The sequence below is a fragment of the Dendrobium catenatum genome, unplaced genomic scaffold, assembly GCF_001605985.2.
Source record: "Dendrobium catenatum unplaced genomic scaffold, ASM160598v2 fragScaff_scaffold_1061, whole genome shotgun sequence".
Taxonomy (NCBI): domain Eukaryota; kingdom Viridiplantae; phylum Streptophyta; class Magnoliopsida; order Asparagales; family Orchidaceae; genus Dendrobium; species Dendrobium catenatum.
Window position 1 is genome coordinate 829,130 of NW_021319523.1, and position 24,664 is coordinate 853,793.

The 24,664-nt window shown below is 38.1% G+C and overlaps 1 protein-coding gene across 1 annotated transcript; it reads left to right on the forward strand.

Annotated features, from left to right (window-relative positions):
* Positions 1–372: 372 nt before the first annotated feature.
* On the forward strand, positions 373–23,437 carry LOC110103049. The gene is made up of 3 exons (XM_020831595.2): positions 373–1,028; positions 20,994–21,630; positions 22,461–23,437. Exons 2-3 carry the CDS (start codon positions 21,014–21,016, stop codon positions 23,161–23,163), a joined length of 1,320 nt encoding a protein of 439 aa, XP_020687254.1. The 5' UTR covers positions 373–1,028; positions 20,994–21,013; the 3' UTR covers positions 23,164–23,437.
* Positions 23,438–24,664: the final 1,227 nt, after the last annotated feature.

The window sequence follows — 24,664 nt, forward strand, 5'->3', positions numbered from 1 at the left end:
AATCAAAGTTTAAAGATTATATCGAGATTCATGCACATCATATGCATTTTCTGAACTTATATCACATTACAAATATTTACATTTAACACCCATCAAAAGGTAAACTTTATATTTTACAAAATAAAAAAGCCCGTTTAATTAAATTTAAATATAATTTAAATAATAATAAATAAAAAAAAAATTATTTTGAAGATCAGTACCAATGCCAAATTCCATTATTGCCATTATCTTATACAGCTAAGAACCGGTGGTTGTCTGAAAAATTATGAATAAAAAACGAGATTTTAAGCCTATTGGTATCTAACCTCTCTGGCTAAAAGCGACATCCGATGCTTGCTTACAGCTGTATCCAATATTCCAATATTTCCAATTTTCCCACCATTTTTAACGTTTACTCTTTCGCTCCTCGGGATATACATATTGCGAGTTTCCGCTACACTCTGAACTCTCTACCTTTTCCCGAGGAAAGATTGAACTGCCTTCCTCTTCCGTTTCTTTGATGTTGATTAGCGTTGAAAGGCTCTGCTGATAGCATCGATAAACGGAATCTGGAGGCGGAGCAGTATAGTTTTTTTTTTTTGGTTTTCGGAGTATTTTGATTGTGGATTGAGAGTGGACTGTTGAGATTTGAGTTCTGGGGATTGTCTGGATTCTTTGGGGAAGAAGACAGCGAAGAGGGTTTTTGAGAGGGTTCGGGTATATTCTTTGCATTTCTCTTGGTAGAGCAGTTGGGAAGGGGAAGAAAATAATTAAGCAAAAGTTATGTTTTTGCTCTTCTTTAAGTTTAGGGATTTGAGCTAGGTTTTGTCGGAACCTAGGATATCCATGTACGGAAGGAAGAAGAAGACGAGGGAAGATAGATCTTCTGTTTTTTTATTTGTATAGGTCTTCAAAGTGTTTGCTTCTTTGAAGAATCTCAGCGCCCGGTCCGGTTCGAAGGATTTGGACTCTTCGAAAAGCTGCGGGGAGGTCGTCCCCAAAAGTGAAGCAGGAAAAGAGCAAACCTAAAGAAAGTCGGAAATAAAAAGGCATGCTTCCAAATTCCAGCTCTTTCTCTATCTGTAGGCATATGCGTTGCTCTTTTTTTAATTTATGCTTTTTGAATATTCTGTTTTGCTCAAAGGAATTGAATTTGAGGGAATGCAAATGCATTTTCTTCATATTTTCATATTAGGCCTTATTTTTTTATTTAAACGCAAGCACTAGGAAAATTTGATTCACCTGAGAAATGTTAACATATGCATTTGTCGATCATTAATTTCTCACTCAACTTTAGTAAAAAATGGAAAGAAAAATTTATTGGGGATTTGCATACTATCACATAATTTTAATTTATTTATATATCTAACACCTAAACTTTACTATTTATTTTCCAATCATTTGATGTATCAATTACACAAAAATATATTAACGAAAAAAGTATATTTAACTTTTAGAAAGCTCATATTAATGATATTGTTGATGGAATTTAAAGATTTGAGTGTTATATAAAAATATATCAAAGTTTACGTGTTAGATATATAAAGACTTAAGAATTGTGTGGTATGTATTAAATCTCCCAAAATTTATTAGGAATTCTATATTTTAAATGTAAGATTTAGTTCTTTTTTGCCATTTTTTATTCTCCTAGATGTCTTTTAGGACTCAGTATATGCTCGTATGTCTACCCGGACGTTCATTCCTTACTCACTTTGAACTGCTCACTTTGGATTAGAGAACTCATCGGCCCACCAATTTCTGTTTGGTTTATCCCCAAACTACACTTCATGTTTTATGAGAAGTGTTATAACAAATAAATTCACATTTAATAGATTAAGTAGAGAGTTTATGATATCATAGTCTGGTGGATGAACAAAATAAACACAACTAAATATATACATATAATGGTAGTTGCGGTACACTTGAATGAGATGATAATAAAGAGAGTCAAACTTCAAGACATATTATGTATTAATTAAATAGGTTGTTGTACCCATACATTAGGTGAAACATAAGATTCTAGCATCAAAGTTTGAACAAAATCTAACATGCGGCAATTCTTATGTTCAACAATATTATTATTTTTAGGTGTATGGGAACTTTATCATTAAGAAATAATTTCCTTATTCAAAGAAATTCATAAAATTCAAGTGTCATATATTTTCCCTCATAATTAGACCTTACCACTTTAATGCTAGACGAGAATTGATTTTCAACAAAGCTTACACGTTTTTGAAAGATGGTTCATACATCATATTCTTAATGAAGAATATATATATATATATATATATATATATGCCGTGCTCATCAATGAATTTCACAAACTATTTATAATTTGTATGCAAAGTAATGCCCTATGCGGCACTATAAGTTGAGTCAAAATAATTTTTGGCATTATCATCGGATGAAAAAGGAAGAATTTTACCTTTCCCGATTTTAAATATTGAGCCATCAAAAGAAAGAGGAGAAGATAATTGCTCTTTATTAACTACCAAATTAGAGTTCATTAAATGAGATGAAATAATATAATTGGAATGACCTAAATTTTTGTTCCATAGATTGACATTTTGATATGCAATGTAAGAGAACGAGACAACCTCATAAGCAAAAGGATAAAAGAGAAATAATCATTCAACTAAAGCATTTTTTTCATCACCTGGCCCTGCACAATGCAACCATCATGAGAAAATCAAATATCCTAGTTATTCTCAATTATTTTTCCTATTTAGATAAGATTAGTTGAAATTTTAGGAGATTGAGGACATTTCACAAAAGAGTTAATATACCCAATATCATTAGTAGATAATTTACTAGAGGGTAATCCATGATAGGATCTAATAGTGGAAAGAAGATGCAAGGAGCTAGTCATATGATTGGATGCACCAAAGTTCACAATCCAAGATGAAGGAGGTAGAGCTATTGTACCTTGTAGCCCTAAGGCTAGTAGAGCTCTGATAATCATTTGTTGAGCCATTTTAGGAGTATGATCTAATGTACCCATAGTTGCTAAACTAATAACAATAATTTATTTAGCATTTGATTAACAAATGAGGATGAGCACAAAATTCCTTGATAATATGCCCTGGCTTAAAATAGATGCAAAATTTCATTACACAGTGGATAGCAAAATGTCTATCATCCTCACAAATTGAGCATTGTATCTGTTGTATATCTCTTTGTTTTTTGTCGTGCATTTTATGTTGCTAAAAGATAGTTTGGGTATCAAAATGTTACTTTACGATGTAATTCTCTAAAGCACACATTCAAATGAGAAGGGCATAGCTCGTCAAATTGGGTCAGGCTGCCTCAAATTAAAAAATTAATCTTTTTTTTTGTATCTCTTGAACAATTGAAAGAGATTTAGTGGGCACCTTAGCATAAATTTTGTTAACAAATTCAGCTCATAAATTCTAAAATACAAAAAAATAATCTTGGATCAAGAGATCTCTTTGAGTGTAACTAACAATCTCATATTCTAATGTCCAAAATTTGATTACATTGTTTGATTATAAATTTTTTGTAAATATGCTCACATATTTTTAGTTGTCTTGGATGACCTTTTATTGGGGATAACTGCTTGATCAATGAATCCTAATATCCACGCCATGAGTCGTGTATCCTTGATTTGTCATTGAGCTATTTTTGAAAATTTAATAGGAGTTGGATCACACCTGTCAACATGTCGTCATACCACTTTTCCTATAACAAATAATTAAAATTTATATTCCCAAGTAGATAGCTTTTATCTATGAGATGTACACTGAACAAGTCAAATTACTTGTTGATATGGTGAACAAAATACCCTCTAAGTATTCACCAAGCGAGTTTTGAGAAAAAATAAATCAATTAGGTTTGTCTTATATCATTTGATTTAGTGAGTTTCTGAGCCTGGAGATTTTCTAGTTAAGAGATTGATTATTTAAAGAGATATTGGATGCTCAAGCCTAGAGATGGATGCGATGATTTTAAAAAAAAATTAAGTTTTTGAGTATACTTAGTGGATCAGGTTGAGACAAGACTGCAACAGATCGTCACTTTCAAAAGGAGGATGGAAGCCTTCGAATTGCCATTGTAGAGGATCGATGGAGATGAAACACTAGAGTGGCTTGCTTTCAAATCACTTTTGTACGAGATCAGTAGGGAATAAAACATTCTCATATGAGATATAAGGAGATGAAATGCTCTCGGATGAGCACTTGGGATGAGAGACATGATGCTTAAGCGTCGTAAATGGGAGATGAAGTTAAAGGCTTAGATTATGGATTTTTATACTATGACAGGCAAAATCATATTAGATTTTTGTTTAGCTTATGATTTTTTAATTGCTGATACTCTTTTTAAGAAAAGGAATGAGCATCTCATCACTTATAAAAATGGATATAGTACAACTCAGATTGATTATTTTCTTATAAGAAAATTCGATCGTTTAGATTGCAAAGATTGTGAAGTTATTCAAAGTGAAAATTTATGTTCCCAACATTGATTATTAGTTTTGGACTTTAAGATAAAGGGACAGAAAATAAAAAATAAAGTAAAACGGTATTCTAGGATTAGATGGGGGCATTTAAAGAATATTAACAAAAATATTTTTGATAGTAAGATTTTAGATCTTAAGATTTTGTATGTGCATGAGGATGCTAATGTTATGTGGGAAAAAGTGGCTAGTGATATTAAGAGTATTACAAAAGATGAGCTTGGAGTATCAAAGGGAAAAGCTCCTAATAGTAAAAATAGTTGGTGGTGGAATTCAAATGTGCAAGAAAAGATTAAAAATAAGAAGATTTGTTATTAAAATTGGTTTAATTTTAAAAATTCTGATAATTGGAAAAGATATAATGAGGCTCATAAGGAATCTAAGAAAGCAATATGCGATGCAAAGACCTTAGCTTTTAGTGTTTTATATAATAGATTAGATACTGGGGAGGGTGAAAGATATATGTATAAGTTAGCCAAACAAAGAGATATTAGTAGTAAGGATTTAGTTCAAGTGAAGTGTATTAAGGATGAAGATCAAAAAATATTTTTCTTAGAAGATGATATTCAACAAAGGTGGATAAGATATTTTGTTAAACTTTTTAATGAAGATTGCGAAAAAAAGATTGATTGTAGTGACTTTAGCACCCTAAATAAAAATAAAGATTTCTGTTTTTATCAGCGATTAGTAAAACCGAAGTTAGAGAGGCTTTAAAGAAAATGAAGGGTGGAAAAGTTGTTGACCTGATGATATTCCAATAGAGGTGTGGAAATGCTTAGGAGATGAACGAATTTCTTGGCTTACTAAAATTTTTAATACTATTTTGAAGAATAAAAATATGTCAGATAAGTGGAGAATGAGTGTGTTAATTCCTATTTTTAAGAATAAAGGTGATGCACAAGATTGTGCAAATTATAGAGGAATTAAGTTAATGTGTCATACTTTAAAACTATGGGAGTGAGTTATGGAACATAGGTTGTGGCGTGATACTAATGTTTCTCAAAACCAAATTTGATTCATGCCGGGTAGGTCGACTATGGAAGCCATACATTTATTAAGAGGTTTGATGGAAAAATATAGAGGAAATAAGGAAGATCTACATATGATATTTATTGATTTAGAAAAAACATATGATAAAGTTCCAAGAGAAGTGCTATGGAGAGTTCTTGAAAAGAAAGGAGTCAATAATGCTTATATTAAAATCATTAAAGATATGTATGCAGGAGCTATTACTTGTGTTCAAACACAAGGTGGTTTGACCAAGTATTTCCCTATTTCGGTTGGGTTACATCAAGGATCAGCCTTAAGCCCATATCTATTTGCTTTAGTCATGGATGTTCTCACTAGACATTTGCAAGAGGATGTACCTTGGTGTATGCTTTTTGCAGATGATATTCTTCTTGTTGATAAGACTAAAGAGGGAGTTGAAAGTAAACTTGAATTATGGAGGTCAACATTAGAGACTAAAGATTTTCGCTTGAGTAGATCGATGACCCAGTTAGGAGAGTAGAGGTATTAGATCTGACTTATGTTAAGAAGGGTAGAGGAAAACCTAAAAAGACTTGGTTAGAAAATATTAGGAATGACATTTTTTTATTAGATTTAAACGAGAATTTGACTTTTTAATAGGACACAATAGAGAAAAAAGGATTCATGTAGCCGACCCCATGTAGTGAGATAATGGCTTGATATTATTGTTGTTGATTGACAATTGCTTGCCCTCACTGAGAGGGTTTTTCTCATTATATAATAAAGAGTACATATGATATAAGATAATGTTTGAGTAATTTTTATGATTATATAAGATGGTATATTTGTTATTAAAAGATAAATATTTACAATTTTACTATTTAAATATGTAGATTTATGGCCATAATTAACAAAATGATAATTCTGGTATATCGTTAAGGCATATCTAGTTGATAGACTTCAACTACATTATCCTCATCGGTGAAGGTCACATCATTGATTGCAGCTATATAGCTTTCCTATATCTCCATGTTTCTTGTTTATCCGTCCCTCCTGCCCATGGAATTATTTTGAAATTTAGTTAGAAAACAAATTGCTTTTAAAATATCAAAACATCTCAAAATTATTTTGAACTAATTTCTTAAAACAAATTAGTTTGTTTCTAAACTAAATTTAATATGGCCAATTAGTTGCTCTAGTGTTTCTTGATTTTGTCCTCCTTAAAAATGTGTAGTTTTAGGGCCTACACTATTTTATATAAAGGTGGTGGTGCTGTTGTGGGAATTTTTTTTTTTTTTTTTGAAAGTTGCTATAGGTATTGTAAATATGTATATTTTTTGAAAAATCAGTTAAGAGCTTTCTTATAGCTACTATACATTAGTAGCTTTAGTAGCAAAAAAGAAGCTTTCCACTATAAAAATTTCTAGAAAGCAACAAGAAAGTATAGACAAACAAAAGTGTAGTTGTAGTCTGAAAGCAAAGTAGTTGGAAAGTTGTCCCAAATAGACCCTCAAAGACACGCTTCCAAATATTATGCTCAACATTCTAAAAATTCAGAATAAACATATTTTATTATTTTTAATTATTTATTTTGTAACAAAAAAAGTGGTTTCAAGCATGGTCTAAGCTATCAAAAGGTAAGAGAACATTGTATAATAAATCAATGTTGAATAATTCTTTATATAAGAATGATACATGGCTAAGCTATTAAAGGATAAATAGGCACCAACTCCATCAAATAAGAGCTGGAAATAAAGAGGAAATAATTATTTATAGAAATTAATTATTTATATAAACATGGTACTTTGGCGTTGAATAAACTATCAAAGGAAAAGAGGGTTGTTGTGGGCTAGAATATTAGCGGTGATAGAGCTAGAATTTTTTGTCTTAGCGTTGCATGGATATCCAACACACAAATAGAGAATTCAAAAACTTAAGATTTTTTACATGGAAAACTTCAAAAAAGGGTAAAACCATGGGGCCACGCTAAGTTGAAATAATTTCACTAGTGTTTGACTAGATTACAAATGATTGGTCTGTCCATGAAATTGAGGATGATCAGATTACAGCAGTCAACCGTCGGGTTGAAATCTAGTTACAAACGAAGATCATATGGAAATCCGACGACGTTCAATGGTCAAGCAGAAATCCGGCGTCAGGTGGCAGCCGGACGGTAGTACGGCGACAGCTGGTGGTCAGGTGCAAATCATGCATCAGTTGATTGCAGGGTGGAAGTTCGGTGTTAGTAGGTGACCGGGAAGAAGTCCGGTGTCAGTCGGTGGCCAAGCAAAAGTCTGGCGACAGTCGGTGGCCGGGCGGAAGTCTGGCGGTGGCTGATGAGTCATTTAGTGGCGCCAGGCGATGGTTGATGAGTCGTTTAGTGGCAAGATAAGTAGATAACTATAGTTTCTCTCTCTTCCTTCTCTTCTTTATTTGAGTCCCCCTTTCATAAGGAATGAGGGGTCTATTTACAGTTTTCTGAGAGTGCCATGACCAGTATATAGGAGGGAAATTAAGGGTAAGTTGGGAGTGGTTTGAATGGACGGCCAATGTTGATCCCCTTGATCGTGGATTGTTTATTGGGCATTTGAAGTACTTATAATGTCATAATTTGACGATCTTGGGCTCATTGGATTAATCTCGTTGAGCCGTTCAATTCGCCTATAACCATGTCACGTTTGGAAATCGTTTGGTCTTCTAATTTATGGTTTAAACTTTCCAAATGCGCTTCGAGTCTTCGATTTGGACCCATTTGGGCTCGGATTGAGTCGAATTTGGTATCGTTGGGTTCGTATGTTCGAGACGTTCAGTTCGATTGTAAGTTTGTTGAAATTGGAGTTTGGATTTAATTTCGGAAGTTTCCAACTTGATTTTGGCTCGAAATTCTTGCCCGATTAAGATAATTTTTTGATGATATATCAAGGGTATTACAAAACAAATGAGTTTTTAAGATCAAGGAATAGTAACCCGTCTTTTTTCTTATGTTGATTGGAGGATGTCTATGTGGTGCAATCTTGAGGCTTTGAAGTTCTTTCAAAGGAAAGCCTTGTAGCAATGGATATAATGTGGAAACGCAGGCACCGAAACGAAGAGGAAAGAGGAAGAATAGAGATGAGATGAGGAAGAAAGAATCGGACAAAACTATTTCTCATTGTATGAAAACCTTTAGTACATAAGTATAAATAGACTAAGACAAGAGATGATACACGTGTATAGTTGTCATTGGATAACAAGAATGCTGCTTTACATAAGTAATAGTGTTATTTGGTATTATGGTTCTAATATCTCCCCGCAAACTAATGGATCTTGTATGAGCGTAAGTTTGGTGCGAAGCATCTTGAACCTAGGTGTGGGCAATGGCTTTTTAAGAAGATCTGCCAGTTGATCTACCGTGCTTATTGGTAACAAACGAATGATCTTGTTATGAATGTGATCCCGAATGAAGCGGTGGTCTATCTCGATATGCTTTGTTCGGACATGGTACACTGGGTTGTTAGCCAGTGCGATGGCCGACGTATTGTCACAGTAGATATCGATGGGAGTGTCTTGAACAATATTGAAGTCAACAATCAGCCTCTTGAGCCAGATAGTGTCTGCGGTTGCTGCCGCTAGAGCTCGGTATTCCGATTCTGTAGATGAGCGAGAGACTGTAGTTTGTTTCTTAACTGTCCATGACACGAGAGTATCTCCCAAGAAAGTGCAGTAACCGGAGGTCGATTTCCGGGTGATCGGATCACCAGCCCAATCCGCATCCGAGAATGTGCAAAGATTGATATTAGATTTTGTAATGGGTAACCCAAAGTTGAGCGTTCCTTTGATGTATCTAAGGAGTCTCTTGAGTAGAGAAATGTGAGGTAATTCGGGATTGTGCATAGGCTGCGATAGAATGTTGACCGCATAAGCAATGTCGGGACGTGTTATGGTGAGGTATTGGAGAGCTCCAGTTATTCGTTTGTATGTCATGGCATCCGCAAGAGTGTTGTCGGGCAAGAATTGCGTTGGCTGTTTCATTGAGGAGGGATTAGCAATAGAATTGCAGTGTGTGAGATTCGTTTGTTGAAGAAGTGAATAAGCATAAGATTGTTGAGAGAGGAAGTACTTATCTTGTGTGTGTTGAATGTTGATACCAAGAAAATGCCTCGATGGACCAAGGTGTTTCATAGTAAATTGGGAGTTCAAATTAGCTAGGAGAGCTGAGATAGCCTCTTTGTCATCGCCGGTGATCAGTATGTCGTCGACGTACACTAAGAGGAATATGTGGGTGTTCTGCCGATGATATGTGAGAAGGGATGGATCGGCTTTACTGTCTTTAAAGCTGATGTTGAGGAGATGATTAGTGAAGGTTGTATACCATTGCCTCGGAGCTTGTTTAAGCCCGTAGATGGCTTTTCGAAGACAACAAACATGATCTGGATGAACTATGCCTTCAAATCCTTTAGGTTGACGCATGTATACCGTTTCGTTTAGATTGCCATGAAGAAATGCGTTCGTTACGTTCAATTGATGAACTGGCCAGCCATGATGCAGAGCTATGGTGAAGAGTACACAAATGGTCGGGAGTTTTGCAACCGGACTAAATGTCTCGTCATAGTCCAACCCGTATTCTTGACGATTCCCTTGCGCCACTAAGCGAGCTTTGAACCTAGCTACAGATCCATCCGAGTTGAATTTCTTGCGGAATGTCCATTTGCATCCTAAGATAGAGGTGTTGGGTGGCGGAGAACAAGACACCAGGTGCCTTGTTGTTGAAGGGCGGCAAATTCCTCTGCCATAGCTTGTCGCCACTGTGAGTCTTTGATTGCCTCCGTGTACGTAGTAGGAGTCAGTTGTTGATCACATTGTTTTATTTGATGTAGCAGATTGAGACGACAAATAGGTTTAAGTGATCTTGTTTTAAATTTGGTAGCCATAGGGTGTTGGATCGGATGAGGAGTAGGAGACGGGTTTCTAGCTGGAGTGCGGATAGGCAGGGTGTGAGGACTAGCATTTGCTGTAGATATTGGAGGAGAACTCTGTTGTGGCTAAGGCAGAGATCTGGCAGTAGAAGAGTTTGTTGGAGCTTTGGAGACCGATAGAAGAAGCCGTGTGGGCATAGTATTTTCATATGGCTGAGTAGTGACAGCCGTTTGTTTGAACGGGAAGAGATTTTCTATAAATTGTACATGTCTGGAAACTAAGATTTTGTTAGTATCTTGATTTAGATACTTATATCCTTTTTGATTGTCCGAGTAGCCTATGAAAATACAAGTGGTAGAGTTAGGATGAAGCTTAGTAGTTGTGTGAGGAGGAAGACGAGGAAACCAAGCGCATCCGAAGGTTCGCAAGTGGAGGTAGTCGGGGTTAATGTTGAACATTAGTTTGATCGGAGTCAGGTATTTGGTTGTCGGAGTGGGAAGCCTGTTGACAAGGTGCACAGCAGTTTCGACGGCTTCAGGCCAGTAGGAATGCGGTATAGATGCCGTTTGCAGCAGCGTGCGTGCTGTGTCCAAAATATGACGATGCTTGTGCTCGGCGACTCTGTTCTGTTCTGGCGTATGTGGGCACGACATTTGGTGTTTGATGCCTTTTGATCGAAGAAAGTTTTGGAAGCTGTGGTTAATGAACTCGCCGCCACCATCCGTGCGAATGGCTTTAACAGGGTGATCAGTCTATTTTTCAATGAATATAATGAAATTAATGAACATTTGTACCACATCAGACTTAAATAGGAGTGGAAATACCCAAGTCAAGTGAGAATAATCGTCCACAAGTATGAGGTAATATCTAAATCTATCTAAATCCTTGGTGTGAGATGACCGAAGGTCCCCACACATCAGAGTAAATGAGAGAAAGAGGTGTAGTTGCACGGTTTACATATTGTTCAAATGGTAATTTATGACTTTTGCACATCTTACAGGAAATACAAGTGTTAGAAATAGGCGATATATGTAACAGAGGATTGTTGTAAGAGATAGTTTGAAGAATTCGTTGATGAGGATGTCCCAGTCGCTCGTGCCAGTTGATGTTCTCGTTGTGTACAGCGGGCAGAGCATGCGGTTGATTCGAGATGTTCTTGATTGGTATTGGGTAGAGCCCATTTCTACAGGGACCTTTGAGAAGGGTTCGGTTGGTCTGCAAATCCTTCAATACAAAACCATTAGGAGCAAAAGTAATGGAAATTTGATTTTCGGCAACTATTTTGGAAATTGAAATCAGATTATGAGATATGGAAGGTATATGGAGTAATTTAGATAGAAATAACTTACGATCCGGTGTGGGGAGGAGACCCGTGCCTGAGTGGGCAATAGGGACTGATCTTCCATCCCCAACCATAACCTGATTCGAGCCATTGTATACCAAACCTTGAAGAAGTTGGTCAGGACGATTTGTCATGTGGGACGATGCCCCCGAATCGAGATACCAATCCGTGGAGGTTGCGTCGGTGGTGGCAAGAAGAGCGTTGCTGTTGTCCGATTGAGATCTTGGCGGAATGTAGTTGGCGTTGAGGCGATGCCAGCATATGTCCGCAGTGTGGCCACGCTTTGTGCAAATATGACAGATAAGAGATGATTTGGATCCAGTTTTTGTGTCGAGCTAGGATTTTGAGAGTTTCGTCCTCTGCCTCGACGTCCACGACCGCGATTCGCGTACAAGGCCGTTTGAGCGTCGGGTGGAATGGCGAGTCTTTGAGAGTCAGCGTGAATGTGAATTTCTTCACTAATCAAGAGAGCATATAGATTATCCAACTTAAGAGGGGATTGCATTGTTCTAATAGCAGTCTTGAAGGATTGATAAGAGGGAGGTAACCCGTTCAAGATGTGTAAGATAATATCTTCGGTGTCAATGGTCGAGCCGGCGGATGCAATATTGTCAACTATTTTCTTGATTTCGGTAAGATACGTTTGCATAGACATGTTCTTCATTGATATGTTGTGCAGCTCGTTCTTGAGCTGGATCACTTTGGATCGGTTCGAAGATTGAAAATGAAGTTGAAGAGCTTGCCAGATTTCGGAGGTGGAATCAAGGTGCATAACATACGGCAGCACCGGAGCGGGGATGGTAAAGCAGATCGCCGCCGCAAGGTTCTGATCTATGAGGATCCAGGTAGAATCGGCGGAATTGGGATCTTGATTTTCTTGTTCGGAAGATTGCTGAGAGGAGTTGACAGATGAAGATTCAAGAAATGTTTCAAACTCGTTAGCTTTAAAGAGTTTGAGGATTTGATTTCGCAAGATCGGGCAGTTTTCCGATGATAGTTGATGGGGAACCAAAGTCTTTAGGTTGGAGATGATGAATTTGAGAGAGGGGTAAAGAGTAGATTTCGCAGACGAAGTACCTGTGGTGGCTGCTGCCATGGTCGACAATGTTGATGCCGACGTTGCCATAGAGGGGTTGCCCAGAGATTCAACCCGCTACTGATACCATGTGGAAACGCAGGCACCGAAACGAAGAGGAAAGAGGAAGAGATGAGGAAGAAAGAATCGGACAAAACTATTTCTCATTGTATGAAAACCTTTAGTACATAATTATAAATAGACAAAGACAAGACTAAGACAAGAGACGATACACGTGTACTGTTGTCATTGGATAACAAGAATGCTGCTTTACATAAGTAATAGCGTTATCTGGTATTATGGTTCTAATATATAATAGTCTATGTGTTTGAAAGCAATCTTCTCAGTAGTGGCATCAAGAATATTTCTAGTTTTGCGCATTAAATTAGTTATATCAGTGATATCATTGTTGCTGTACCAAAGACGTTGCTAAGGGTTGCATCATCTTGCTCTTATATATGAATTACATGTTGATTTTTGGAACAAATATTATTGAGATTAATAGAGTGAAGTAGTAATTATCCAACGAGTTTGACATGTTGTCGGAGGTAAAGAAATTTCCTTGGATGAGAATTACTCCTGAAAAATTTGCCAGTGCATTAAAGTTGTTTCATTCTGATTATATTCAGATTATGTTAAATAAATTGAATTGTTAAAGGCAAAGTTTTTTTATTATTTTTTTGACTGCTCATTTTAAACTCTTAAAGAATTAGCCACTTGAAATTAGTGAGAAGATAGAACATATGACTAAAAGTCAATATATGCTATTCTGTGCACTGGACTTGATATAGCTCATGTAGGGGAGCAATAATAAAGTATATGTCAAATCCAAAAAAATCATATTAGGAGGTAATGAAATGGAATTTGAGCTACTTGAAAGGTATTATAAACACCTCATTGATTTATTGTAAAGGTAACATAAAACTCCAGGTTTTGTTGATAGTGATCTAGGTGGTGATTTGGATACTCAAAGTATGACTTGATATATTTATTTATTGGATGACATTATTATTACTTTGTTATCATATTTACAAAATAAAGTTGCATTATCAATCACAAAGTCAGAATATTGTAATTTTCAAGACAGGCATAAAATGATATGATTGAATTTGTTTTTGAAAGAATTTGTAACAGGAGAACATTTTCTTGTGTTAGAGTGCCTGACATTTAGCTAAGGATGCGAAGTTTTGTTCTGTGAGAGCCTATTCAACCAAAATATTACTTTATCTAAAGGTTTGTTGGAAAAGGATGTCCTGTTTTACAAGATAAAAGTAATTGAAAACTCGACTAGAAATTGAGGTTTTGCAAAAACTCAATCAAGTTCCAATTGATAACTGAGAGTAGTCATAAATAGTTAATATATGAATGTTGGTACATAAACTTTTGTGTTCAAGTTGAAAAGCCTTAATTGCTTGAGGCTAAATTTGGTTCAACAAGTGTACAACATTAACATCATCAAGTCTTTATCCCACTACGTTGGGTCGGTTACATGAATTATTTTTCTCCATTGGTTCAACAATTGTAACACAAAAAAAAAGAGGATTATTTTCTTGATAATTATAACATATTATCTTCTTGTGTATGAATTAATATATAATTTTGTTAAATATTTGGTATTAGGATTAATACCAAATCAAACCAGATTTCCACCACCTATTTGATTGATAAATAGCCACATAACAGAACACGCCAATGTCATTGCATTCAGATTTCTTTTCTATACCTTCGGAGATGGAAAGTTTTGTGGGCCTTTTATAAATTGTGCTTGAAATAGAACTTCAGAAGAAGAAGAAGAAGAAAAAGAAATAGGGTGAAATTTTGAGTGTAGTATGGGTTGATCGGAGATGAATTAGGGGTTGTTAGTTGGAATACTTTAGGGTATAAAGCATTCCAAATGCAGGGGTTTTGATAATTTGGTGTTTGGTTTGATGAAAAGGTAATCCAAAGTAAATGTAGTGTAAACCATTCTAGTATATTTTTTAGGTAAACAAAACTCACCCAATTTTGAGTGAGAAAGATTTATACCATAATGAAGCTTGCTTGACTACCGCCAACCGTGGCCCGCCTCCACTCGCCATCGGTTGTTGCTGCCACCCGTCACCAATCGCTGGCCTCCACAAGTTGCCGCCACCACCAGCCGTTGCCGCCATCCCCCCTCCCCACCCTTCGGTTGCTGGCCACCATCGCCGCTATATGTAGGACACCGTCGGTGCCAGTCACCACCACTGCCGACCCACCCGAACCCGAAGCGGGTCGGGTTCGGGTCCAGAAAATTGACCCGTTTGCAAAACCGGGTCGGGTCAACCCGAACCCGAATAATACCGGGTCAGTTTCGGGTTCGGGTCAACCCGACCCGTAACCCGAAATTGACAGGTCTAGTTGGGCACCAACAACACCGGCCAACACTGCCACTTGCCGCCGACCACCACCACCTCCTCCTCCCCCGCCGGCCGCCACCAATTTTTTGACATTACATTACATTTATAACTTCAAACGAAGCAAAAAAATTATTCACTTGCATTTACTTTTACATTTATCTAAATAACTCAAAGTATTCCTTTTACACTACATTCCTTTTACATTGCATTCATTACTTTTTTTATCTAACTAAACAACCCCTTGGGACAAGAAGAGGATTGAGTGTCATCGTTTTAATTCTAAAAAAATGAAAATGAATGTAGGAGAGAGAAAATGAAGGTGAGAGGAGTTACTTTGATCTGTCGGTTATGGTTGTCGTGAACATTTCAACATAGTGCAAGCATTGTGGTGGGTTGCAAACCGGGGTGGTATTATTAGATAATATTTTGTTGATTGGAATAGGAAATACTATAATTTTTTTTTTCTGGCATGTTCTTTTTTAAGGCTTTTGTTTTGTATTTGCATAATTTTATTGTTCTAACAAAATTTAAATATCTTTGAGAAAAGTTGATGTACTCTTCTATAATAGTGTTTGTGGACATAAACAAAATAAACTTGGCTGAATAGCATAAGTATTTGTCTTCTGTTTTAAATTTCTGAAAATTATGTTTCAGCTTCACTGGATTTTCTAGTGCTATTTTTTAGAAAATTCACGTACAAGTAAAATCATTTTTGTCCTTATTCAATGATTGAGAAAATTCAACTAGTTCATATACTTCTGGCATAATTTCATGAAGTATATAGCGTTGTGGAATTTGTGCCCGGACCCCAGAAATATAGTTCCCCGTCTTTTTTTAGATTTTATAAAGACAATAATGACAGACTAACTTTACTCATTAACTATGGTTGTTAAAGTGAAGACAAGAACTTAAACACTTCTCGAGTAATTTGTACTTGGAATCCTGATCTCAACGGTTGTTTGGAACTTTGGATGTTGTGTTTTGTAAATGTAATCGGCTTATTATTATTAACTTGATGCTTGAAGGAAACAAAAAAAAAACCTATGCTACTTTAACTACAACTTTCACTGTTGTACCTCTCTTTCTCTCTCTCCCCCTCAGCCTCCTTCCCTCCATTTCTATGAACGGACATGCATAGCTGTGTGTTTGTGTGTACATCATACATGTATGTGCTATTAAGGTGATTGTTGTGTGCTTCCTATTCGACACCATACACGTGGCGTCACTTTACTGGATTTCCTAAAGACCGTTAGACTAGGCCTCTGTACTTTCTTGCTATCATTTTCCTATAAATAGAACACTGTACAATACGATTATAGATAACAATAATAAAGCTTAGTTTCTTTCTCTGTTTCATTCTCTGGTTTCCACTTCTTGGTCCGGTGTATTCAACATGGTATCAAGAGCCTAAAGATCCTCCGGTTTCTCAAATGGCTCAAACAACAGCCATATCATCTGCCACCTCCCCCTCGTCTCCTCCAGCACCGGCGGACATCTCCACCACTTTCACAGATACTTTCTCTACCACTCAAATCCCTGCTTCTTTAAAATTTTTGATGCAAACTATCAAAAACGTCATCACACAACCCCTCACTTCCGAAAATCACGCTCTCTGGCGTTCGCAAGTCATAAAACTTTTTCGTGCTAATGGATACGAAGGTTTCTTGATTGGTTCTATCAACAGCCCGCCACCCCTCATTACCGATAAATCCGGCCAAACCACCACCAATCCTTCCCACGACACCTGGGTACTCATAGATCAAAACCTCGCAGCCGCTCTCTACTCTGTTATCACCCCTTCTATCCTCCCATACGTTCTGTCGCTCGATCACTGTGTCGACATTTGGAAAACTCTTGATCTGCGTTTACAATCTTGCACTAGATCAAGAATCAGCCAGCTGAAAAACGAACTTCATTTTCTATCAATGAAGGAAAACTCCATTACTCAATATCTTCTTGAGGTCAAAACCAAGGTCGACGCCCTCGCCGCCGCCGGAGCACCCGTTGAGGTTGAAGATATCATACATTACACGCTAAACGGTCTTCCAAATAACTACCAAGCCTTCAAGACCGCCATACGTACAAATCTCCGGTCGGTAAGCCTAGACAAGCTCTATACCCTATTATGCAGCGAAGAACTAAATCTTGCACACGAAACCACCAAAGATCTCCGATCACTTCAGCTCAATGGTAATTGCACGGCACTTGCAGCAAGCCGTGGACGCGGCCGTGGTCGCAACTCGTTGAACCACGGGAGATCTAACACTCGTCTCTCCTATAATTCTACCAACAACTGCAACAACAAACAACCTCGCCCGCAAATTACCTGCCAAATCTGCGGCAAATTTGGCCATTCAGCCGTCAAATGTTGGCATCGTCACAATGACGACTACAACACTGAACCAAAATCCGCGCTGTTCACATCCCCATCTCAAACCAGTTCCATAGACTGGTTCCTTGATAGCGGCGCATCCGCCCATCTCACCTCGGATCCCAACCAGTTACAACAATCTCAGCCATATCAAGGCACAAATCAAATCGTTCTAGGAAATGGACACCAGCTTCCAATCCAAAACACGGGTAAAGGTATCTTGCCGACGCCAACAGGTAGCCTCCAACTAGCAAATCTCAATCTCGTACCAAACCTTGCATTTAATCTTTCTATCTGTACACAAACTTACTACTGACAACAATTGCCTTATTACATTTTCCTCCAATGGCTACGAAATCAAGGATCGGAAAAGCCACCGGCTTCTTCTCACGGGTCCTGTTATTGACGGTCTTTATCCTCTCAAAGCAGCACCTAACTACACTCAACAGCTTGCTCTTCTTTCAGTGCAGCACATTCCCGACCTATGGCACCGCCGGCTAGGCCACCCGTCTACTCACGTTCTGCGGCTAATCATTTGACGTCACAACAACATCACCGTCCCTACCAAGATCGCTACCTGCAACTCTTGTAAAATGGCTAAGTGCCATCGGCTACATAAGCCAATTTCTCAAACCATTAGTACTTCTCCATTTTCTCTTGTGCATTCTGATGTATGGGGACCCTTCCCCGTGGTCTCCCCAAACGGTTTTAGTTACTACGTGTCCTTTATTGATGATTTTACTAGAGAAACATGGATCTTTCCTCTGGTTTATAAGTCTGAAACACTTAACAAATTCATTGAATTTTCTCAGCTTATACTTCGTCAATTTAACAAAAAGATACGCATAATTCGCACAGATAATGGCGGGGAGTACATCAACAGTAAATTTAAGACTTACTGCCAATCTCAAGGCATCATACATCAAACCACATGCCCTCACACTCCATCCCAAAACGGCGTCGCCGAATGCAAACATCGCCACTTGATCGAAACAACTCGGACCCTGCTTCTCCAAGCCTCACTACCTCAATACCTCTGGGTCGACACGCTGCTCATGGCAAACCACCTCATCAATCGTATGCCATCCCCAAATACACAATTTAAATCCCCATATGAACTACTCTATAAACAGCCACCGAAATACAATTACCTCCGAATCTTCAGTAGCCTTTGCTACCCGTGGCTAAAGCTGCAATCACCAAACAAATTATCCCCTGTTTCACAACCATGCGTCTTCATAGGCTATCCTAGTTCTCAGAAAGGGTACAGATGTCTGGATCCTACCACCAACAAAGTCTACACCTCATGTCATGTTATATTTGACGAAAGCATCTTTCCGTTTTCATCACCGCAAAACAATCAGGTAACCAATACCAACAGTCCTCCCTATACACCGCCCCTCCTCCTTGTACCCACCAACATACCGTGCTCTCCACGGTGTAAAGATCACCAAAAACCAATTAATCCTCATCCGCCCCCACAGACCCCACAACCAACAATTCCAGTTCCTGACGAAACAACCACACCACTACGACAGACCTCTAATACGAGCTCCCTTCAACCCGACAATACCTCACCCATTATACCGAAATCTACTCATCCAATGGTAACAAGGCTACAACACGGAATTTCCAAACCAAAGAAACTTTTCAATCTAGCTCACACAATTCAACACAACGAACCAACAACATATCTCCAAGCCGCCAAATCAGAACAATGGAGAGCTGCAATGTCCCAAGAATTTCAAGCTCTCATGGCTCAAGGAACCTGGGACTTGGTACCACCGCATCCTACTCAAAATGTCCTCGGCTCCAAATGGACGTTTCGTTTCAAATATAATGCGGACGGATCCATAAACAGATATAAAGCTAGACTCGTCGCCAAAGGGTATGATCAAGAACACGGTCTCGACTATACAGAGACATTCAGCCCGGTCGCCAAAATCAGTACAATTTGCGTTCTCATCCTCATCGCATTACACTACCAATGGGACATTCATCAACTTGACATTTCGAACTCGTTCTTAAACGGTACCCTCTCATACACCATTTTTATGAAACAACCACCCGGCTTTCAAGACTCCACTTATCCACACTATGTCTGCAAGCTTAAGAAAGCTCTGTACGGGCTAAAACAGTCGCCGAGAGAATGGTATGCCATGCTATCAAACCACCTCCTCAAGCTCGGGTTCCAAATCAGCAACTCCGATCCATCCCTCCTCACATACAACTCCAATGGCACACGCTTATACATCCTTATCTACGTCGATGACATCCTCCTTACAGGTAATTCAAGTTCCGAGATCAACAAACTCTTGTCTAACTTACATTCCACGTTTCAGATGCGAAATCTCGGTTCATTAAATCAATTCTTGGAAATTCATGCAGTCAACACCAAAACCGGCATTCTACTACATCAACATCCATATGCTCGGGCTATCGTCGAACGTGCCGGAATGAGTCAGTCCAAGGCCTTGTCAACTCCAGTAGCATGCAAGATTACAACGACACCCACTTCTCAGGATCCATTTTATAATCCTCAACTATACCGACATCTAATCGGCTCACTGCAGTACCTCACGTTAACAAGACCGGACATACAGTTCGCCGTTCATCAACTCTGTCAACATATGCAACATCCGCTCAACCAGCACTACGACGCCCTCAAACGCCTTCTTCGGTTCATCAATGGCATCACTCAAATTGGCATCAATCTGCAACCAAACAATCTCACTCTACATGGATATGTGGACGCTGACTGGGCAAGTAATATGCAAGACCGGAAATCCATTTCCGGTCACTGCCACTTCCTTGGCAATTCTCTCATTTCTTGGCAAGTAAAGAAACAAAACACTATCACCCGCTCATCTACAGAGGTGGAATATAGGGCCCTCGCCTCCGCGACAGCTGAAATCATATGGCTTCGTCGCCTCCTTGAAGACTTCCATCTACCTCAAAACGCTCCAACAATAATATACTGCGACAACACATCCGCCATTGCACTAGCCAACAACCCGGTCTTCCACGCCCTAACTAAACACATCGAAGTCGACTGTCACTTTATCAGAGAGCATATTCGGAAAAACACAGATCACGGTTCATCATATCTGCACTACCGACCAGCTCGCAGATTTCTTCACTAAAGCTCTCCCTACAATCCGGTTTCAATTGATGTCCAGCAAACTCACAGCTGCTCTGCAACCGCCAGTTTGAGGGGGGCTATTAGACACCATACACGTGGCGTCACTTTACTGGATTTCCTAAAGACCGTTAGACTAGGGCTATGTACTTTCTTGCTGTCATTTTCCTATAAATAGAACACTGTACAATACGATTATAGATAACAATAATAAAGCTTAGTTTCTTTCTCTGTTTCGTTCTCTGGTTTCCACTTCTTGGTCCGGTGTATTCAACACTGCCTTGATACATTTTTCTTCTTTAAATAAGCTATGTTTGTGTACTTTCTGAAGCCTAATTCCAATGGCATCAATGTTTTCTATCCTGTCCAGATGAACGCTAGTTCTTGAGAATGATGGATCCCCAAGCTTTTGTTAGGTTGTCAGTTGGGTCACTGGGATTAAGAATCCCAGTGGCAGCTACTTCAAATGCTGGGCAAAGTGCCAATTACTTATCGTTATCCTCTTGTCTGTGTGAGATCCGCCTTCGAGGCTTCCCAGTTCAAACAGCATCTGTTCCCCTTATATCCTCCCCTGAAGCTAGCCCAGTTCCTCACAGCAACACGACAGTCTTCTACCTTGAGAAATCTGATTTGAAGGCATTGATGGCTCATGGATGCTTTCAGGCTGCCCAACCATATCTTGAAATTGCTGTTTACTTGGGGAGGAAGGGTTCTCATTGTGGTGTTACAGGTAGGAAGCAGCAGATTGGGACATTCAGGGTGGAGGTGGGACCAGAATGGAGCGAGGCAAAGCCAACTTTGCTTCATAGTGGGTGGATTAGCTTTGGGAAGAACAAGCCGGAAGGCCGCAAGCTTGTGCCGGAGCTGCATCTGAGAGTAAAGCTAGATCCAGACCCAAGATACGTATTCCAGTTTGATGATGAGACATCCTTGAGTCCGCAGATATTTCAACTTAAAGGAAACTCGAGGCAGCCCATTTTCAGCTGTAACTTCAGCCAAGATAGGAGGTAAGAAAGAGAAGCTTTTCATTCTTTGTTTTATTGATGTTTATACATAGACAAGGGAAATTATGCACTCATCAAGATTCAGAACTTAATATAAAGTAACTTCATTCTGTTTCCTTGAAGTTTTTACTTGCTGTCTGCATATTGCTAAACTTCTTGTTGAAGTTACCCTTCGACAATATTTTGCATGCCAGAAAACTCAGCATTTATTTATTTATTCAGAACTTCAAATGCATTTGTTTGACTGTTTAGACTTGATTCTTTTAACTTTTACTATCAGTTCATTTGATTTTCTTATATACACAGGCGAATTCCTGAATATTTTTTATTATACTTATAATTAATTATAATGTGTAAGGAACCTTCATCACCATGTAATTCCCCCTACACCAGCTAATTATTCCACTACTAATACTCACCTCTCTAACACCAGTAGTTGCCCTTTAACTCAAATTCTCAATACTTTTGTTGCTGCATTTGTTCCAGAGTATTTATCTTTCCTCCACTGTTGAGTGGGACAAGGTTTTTAGTTCATCTGAGCCTAAGGGGAGCTAAAAGCTTGAAAAACGGACTGGGGGTGAAATCATTTTCCCTATTCATTATTTAATTATCTTTTTAAAAATCTTGCTTTTAAGATGATTTTCGTTTTGAACATTTTATGTTGTTAGTCACTTATGAAGAAGATGATTCAATATTTCATCCACTTATATTTCATAGGCCAGGCCCCTTGTGTTGATTCCTCTGCTTTGTATTCATCATAGATTAACACTCAAAGTTCACTCAAACTTGCAATGCGGTGCATATTTTCTAACTTATATTTTCCAAAATAACAGGGCAACTCAGCTTGATTCAATTGTCGGGACCTGGACAAATCCAAGCCGTGTTGAACAAGGCGGAGAAAGAAGGGAAAGGAAGGGCTGGAAAGTGATGATTTATGATCTTTCTGGCTCTGCTGTGGCAGCTGCTTTCATGTCAACCCCATTTGTTCCCTCAACCGGCTGTGATTGGGTCGCTCGATCCAATCCTGGTGCTTGGCTCATCCTTCGACCTGACCATTTTCATTCAGGTGAGAGTTGGCAACCATGGGGCCGCCTCGAGGCATGGCGGGAAACCGGGCCTCGTGACTCGGTTTGCCTTCGCCTTCACCTCCTCCCTGAAGGCCAAGATGCTGGTGTACTTGTGTCAGAGGTAATGTTAAGTGCTGAAAAGGGAGGTGAATTTTACATAGACTTGGATAGGAAAACACCAGTCAGTATGCCAGCTCAAAGCCAACATCATCGGGCCGCCGAAGGTGACCATGCCTCTGCTGCTACAACAGGGGTTGCTGCAGGTTCATGTGGATTTGTTATGAACTGCAGAGTTCAAGGGGAGGGGAAGAGCAGCAGGCCAATTGTGCAGCTTGCAATGAGGCATGTAACCTGTGTGGAAGATGCAGCCATCTTCATGGCCGTCGCAGCAGCTGTAGACCTTAGCATGGAGACCTGCAGGCCCTTCAGGAGAAAGACCCGAAAGCCAAGTTGGCACTCCATCCTGTAATATACTGGGATGCATTCATTAATGAGCCTTACAAGTGATATTCCGTGAGTCTAAACACTTCTATTATCTTCATGTTGGTTTACTGCATACTTATATTAGGAAATCCACTCTGATAGAACAACTTCAGGAAACTTTGTTATCTGATTATAGAAATGTTACAATTGTGCGCGATTGAAAGTATAAGACGACCAGTTGAACCTTTCAAGTTGTCGGATAGGAGATGAAAAGTCATTGAATGGTTCTCCCTGGAAAGTAAGCACATGGTTTGGTTTAATGTTTTTGTTTTTTTGGTTTGTTTTGCTTTGATTTTATTTGATATAAAATGTATTTGATTTCACATTTCATAGATTGAATTTAAAAACTTAGAAAAGGTCAAGTGAGCATTGGCTAATCAAAAGAGAGCCCAAGAAAAATTGAGGTTTATTTGGGGCATCTTTCTTAATAATTTCAATAGTAATTTTTTTTTTAGTAAGAAGTTTTAAGTTTAAAAAATTTTTAGACTAAAAAGCTGTTTTAAAAATCATTAAAAAAGTTGTTTCAAATGAAGTCTAAGGTTTCGTTTGGGATGATTTTTTTAATGCTTTTTAAAGTAATTTTTTAGTGTAAAAATTTAATTTTTGTATTAAAAAATTATTTTAAGAAGTAGAAAGAAAGTTGTCTCAAACGAAGTCTAAGTGTTTGCATATGGCTGCCTAAAACATGAAAGAGCAAGAGAATGAACAAACGAAAGCATGCAAGGAGCTCTTCCAAAAGACACAGAAAATTTAGAGCCAAATCACGCTTTAAAAGAACACAACTACTTATTGCAACAATCATGAAACAAGCGTCAAGCTATAAAAAAAAAAAAAAAAAAAAGGGAACTAGCGTCAAGCTAGAAAATGTTTAAGAGTTTATTTATTTAATTTTTCAGATAATAGTCATAATTTTGTTTTGATTTTTATTTTTCTTATTTTTTCTTCTTATTATTTTTTTAAATTCTAATGAGATGTTATTTTTGTAAAGATTAGTTAAATTATTTTTATAATAATTATATAGTTAATTTTACAAAATATTGTATACATTCCAAATTAATCTTAAATGTTTTAGGTTTGCTTTCATCTTTTCAATTTGGTGCATAATGCACTCCTAATCTGAAAAATGGAAGATGGTAAATTAGTTTCTCTATAGCTGAATATTCTCATTTCTTTCACTTCAAAGATGGTATTTGGCAGAGGTAATTGAAAGAAGATAAAAGTTCTTAATCGCATTGGATGTGTTGTTCATATAGAGGTGTAAACAAGTCGAGTCAAATGTCTTATCAAATCTGGCTCGTTTAACCCTCAATTAGCTCGAACTGAGCTTGATTAATAAGCTCGAGCTCGACTTGTTTAGAAAATACCAAGCTCGAGATCGACTCAAAAGCTCAAGCTCAACTCGAAAGCTCGAGCTCGTTTGAAAAGCTCGAACTCAAGCTGATTGGCTTGATTCTTCAATTATAAACCAAAATTTTAAATTTTTTTTT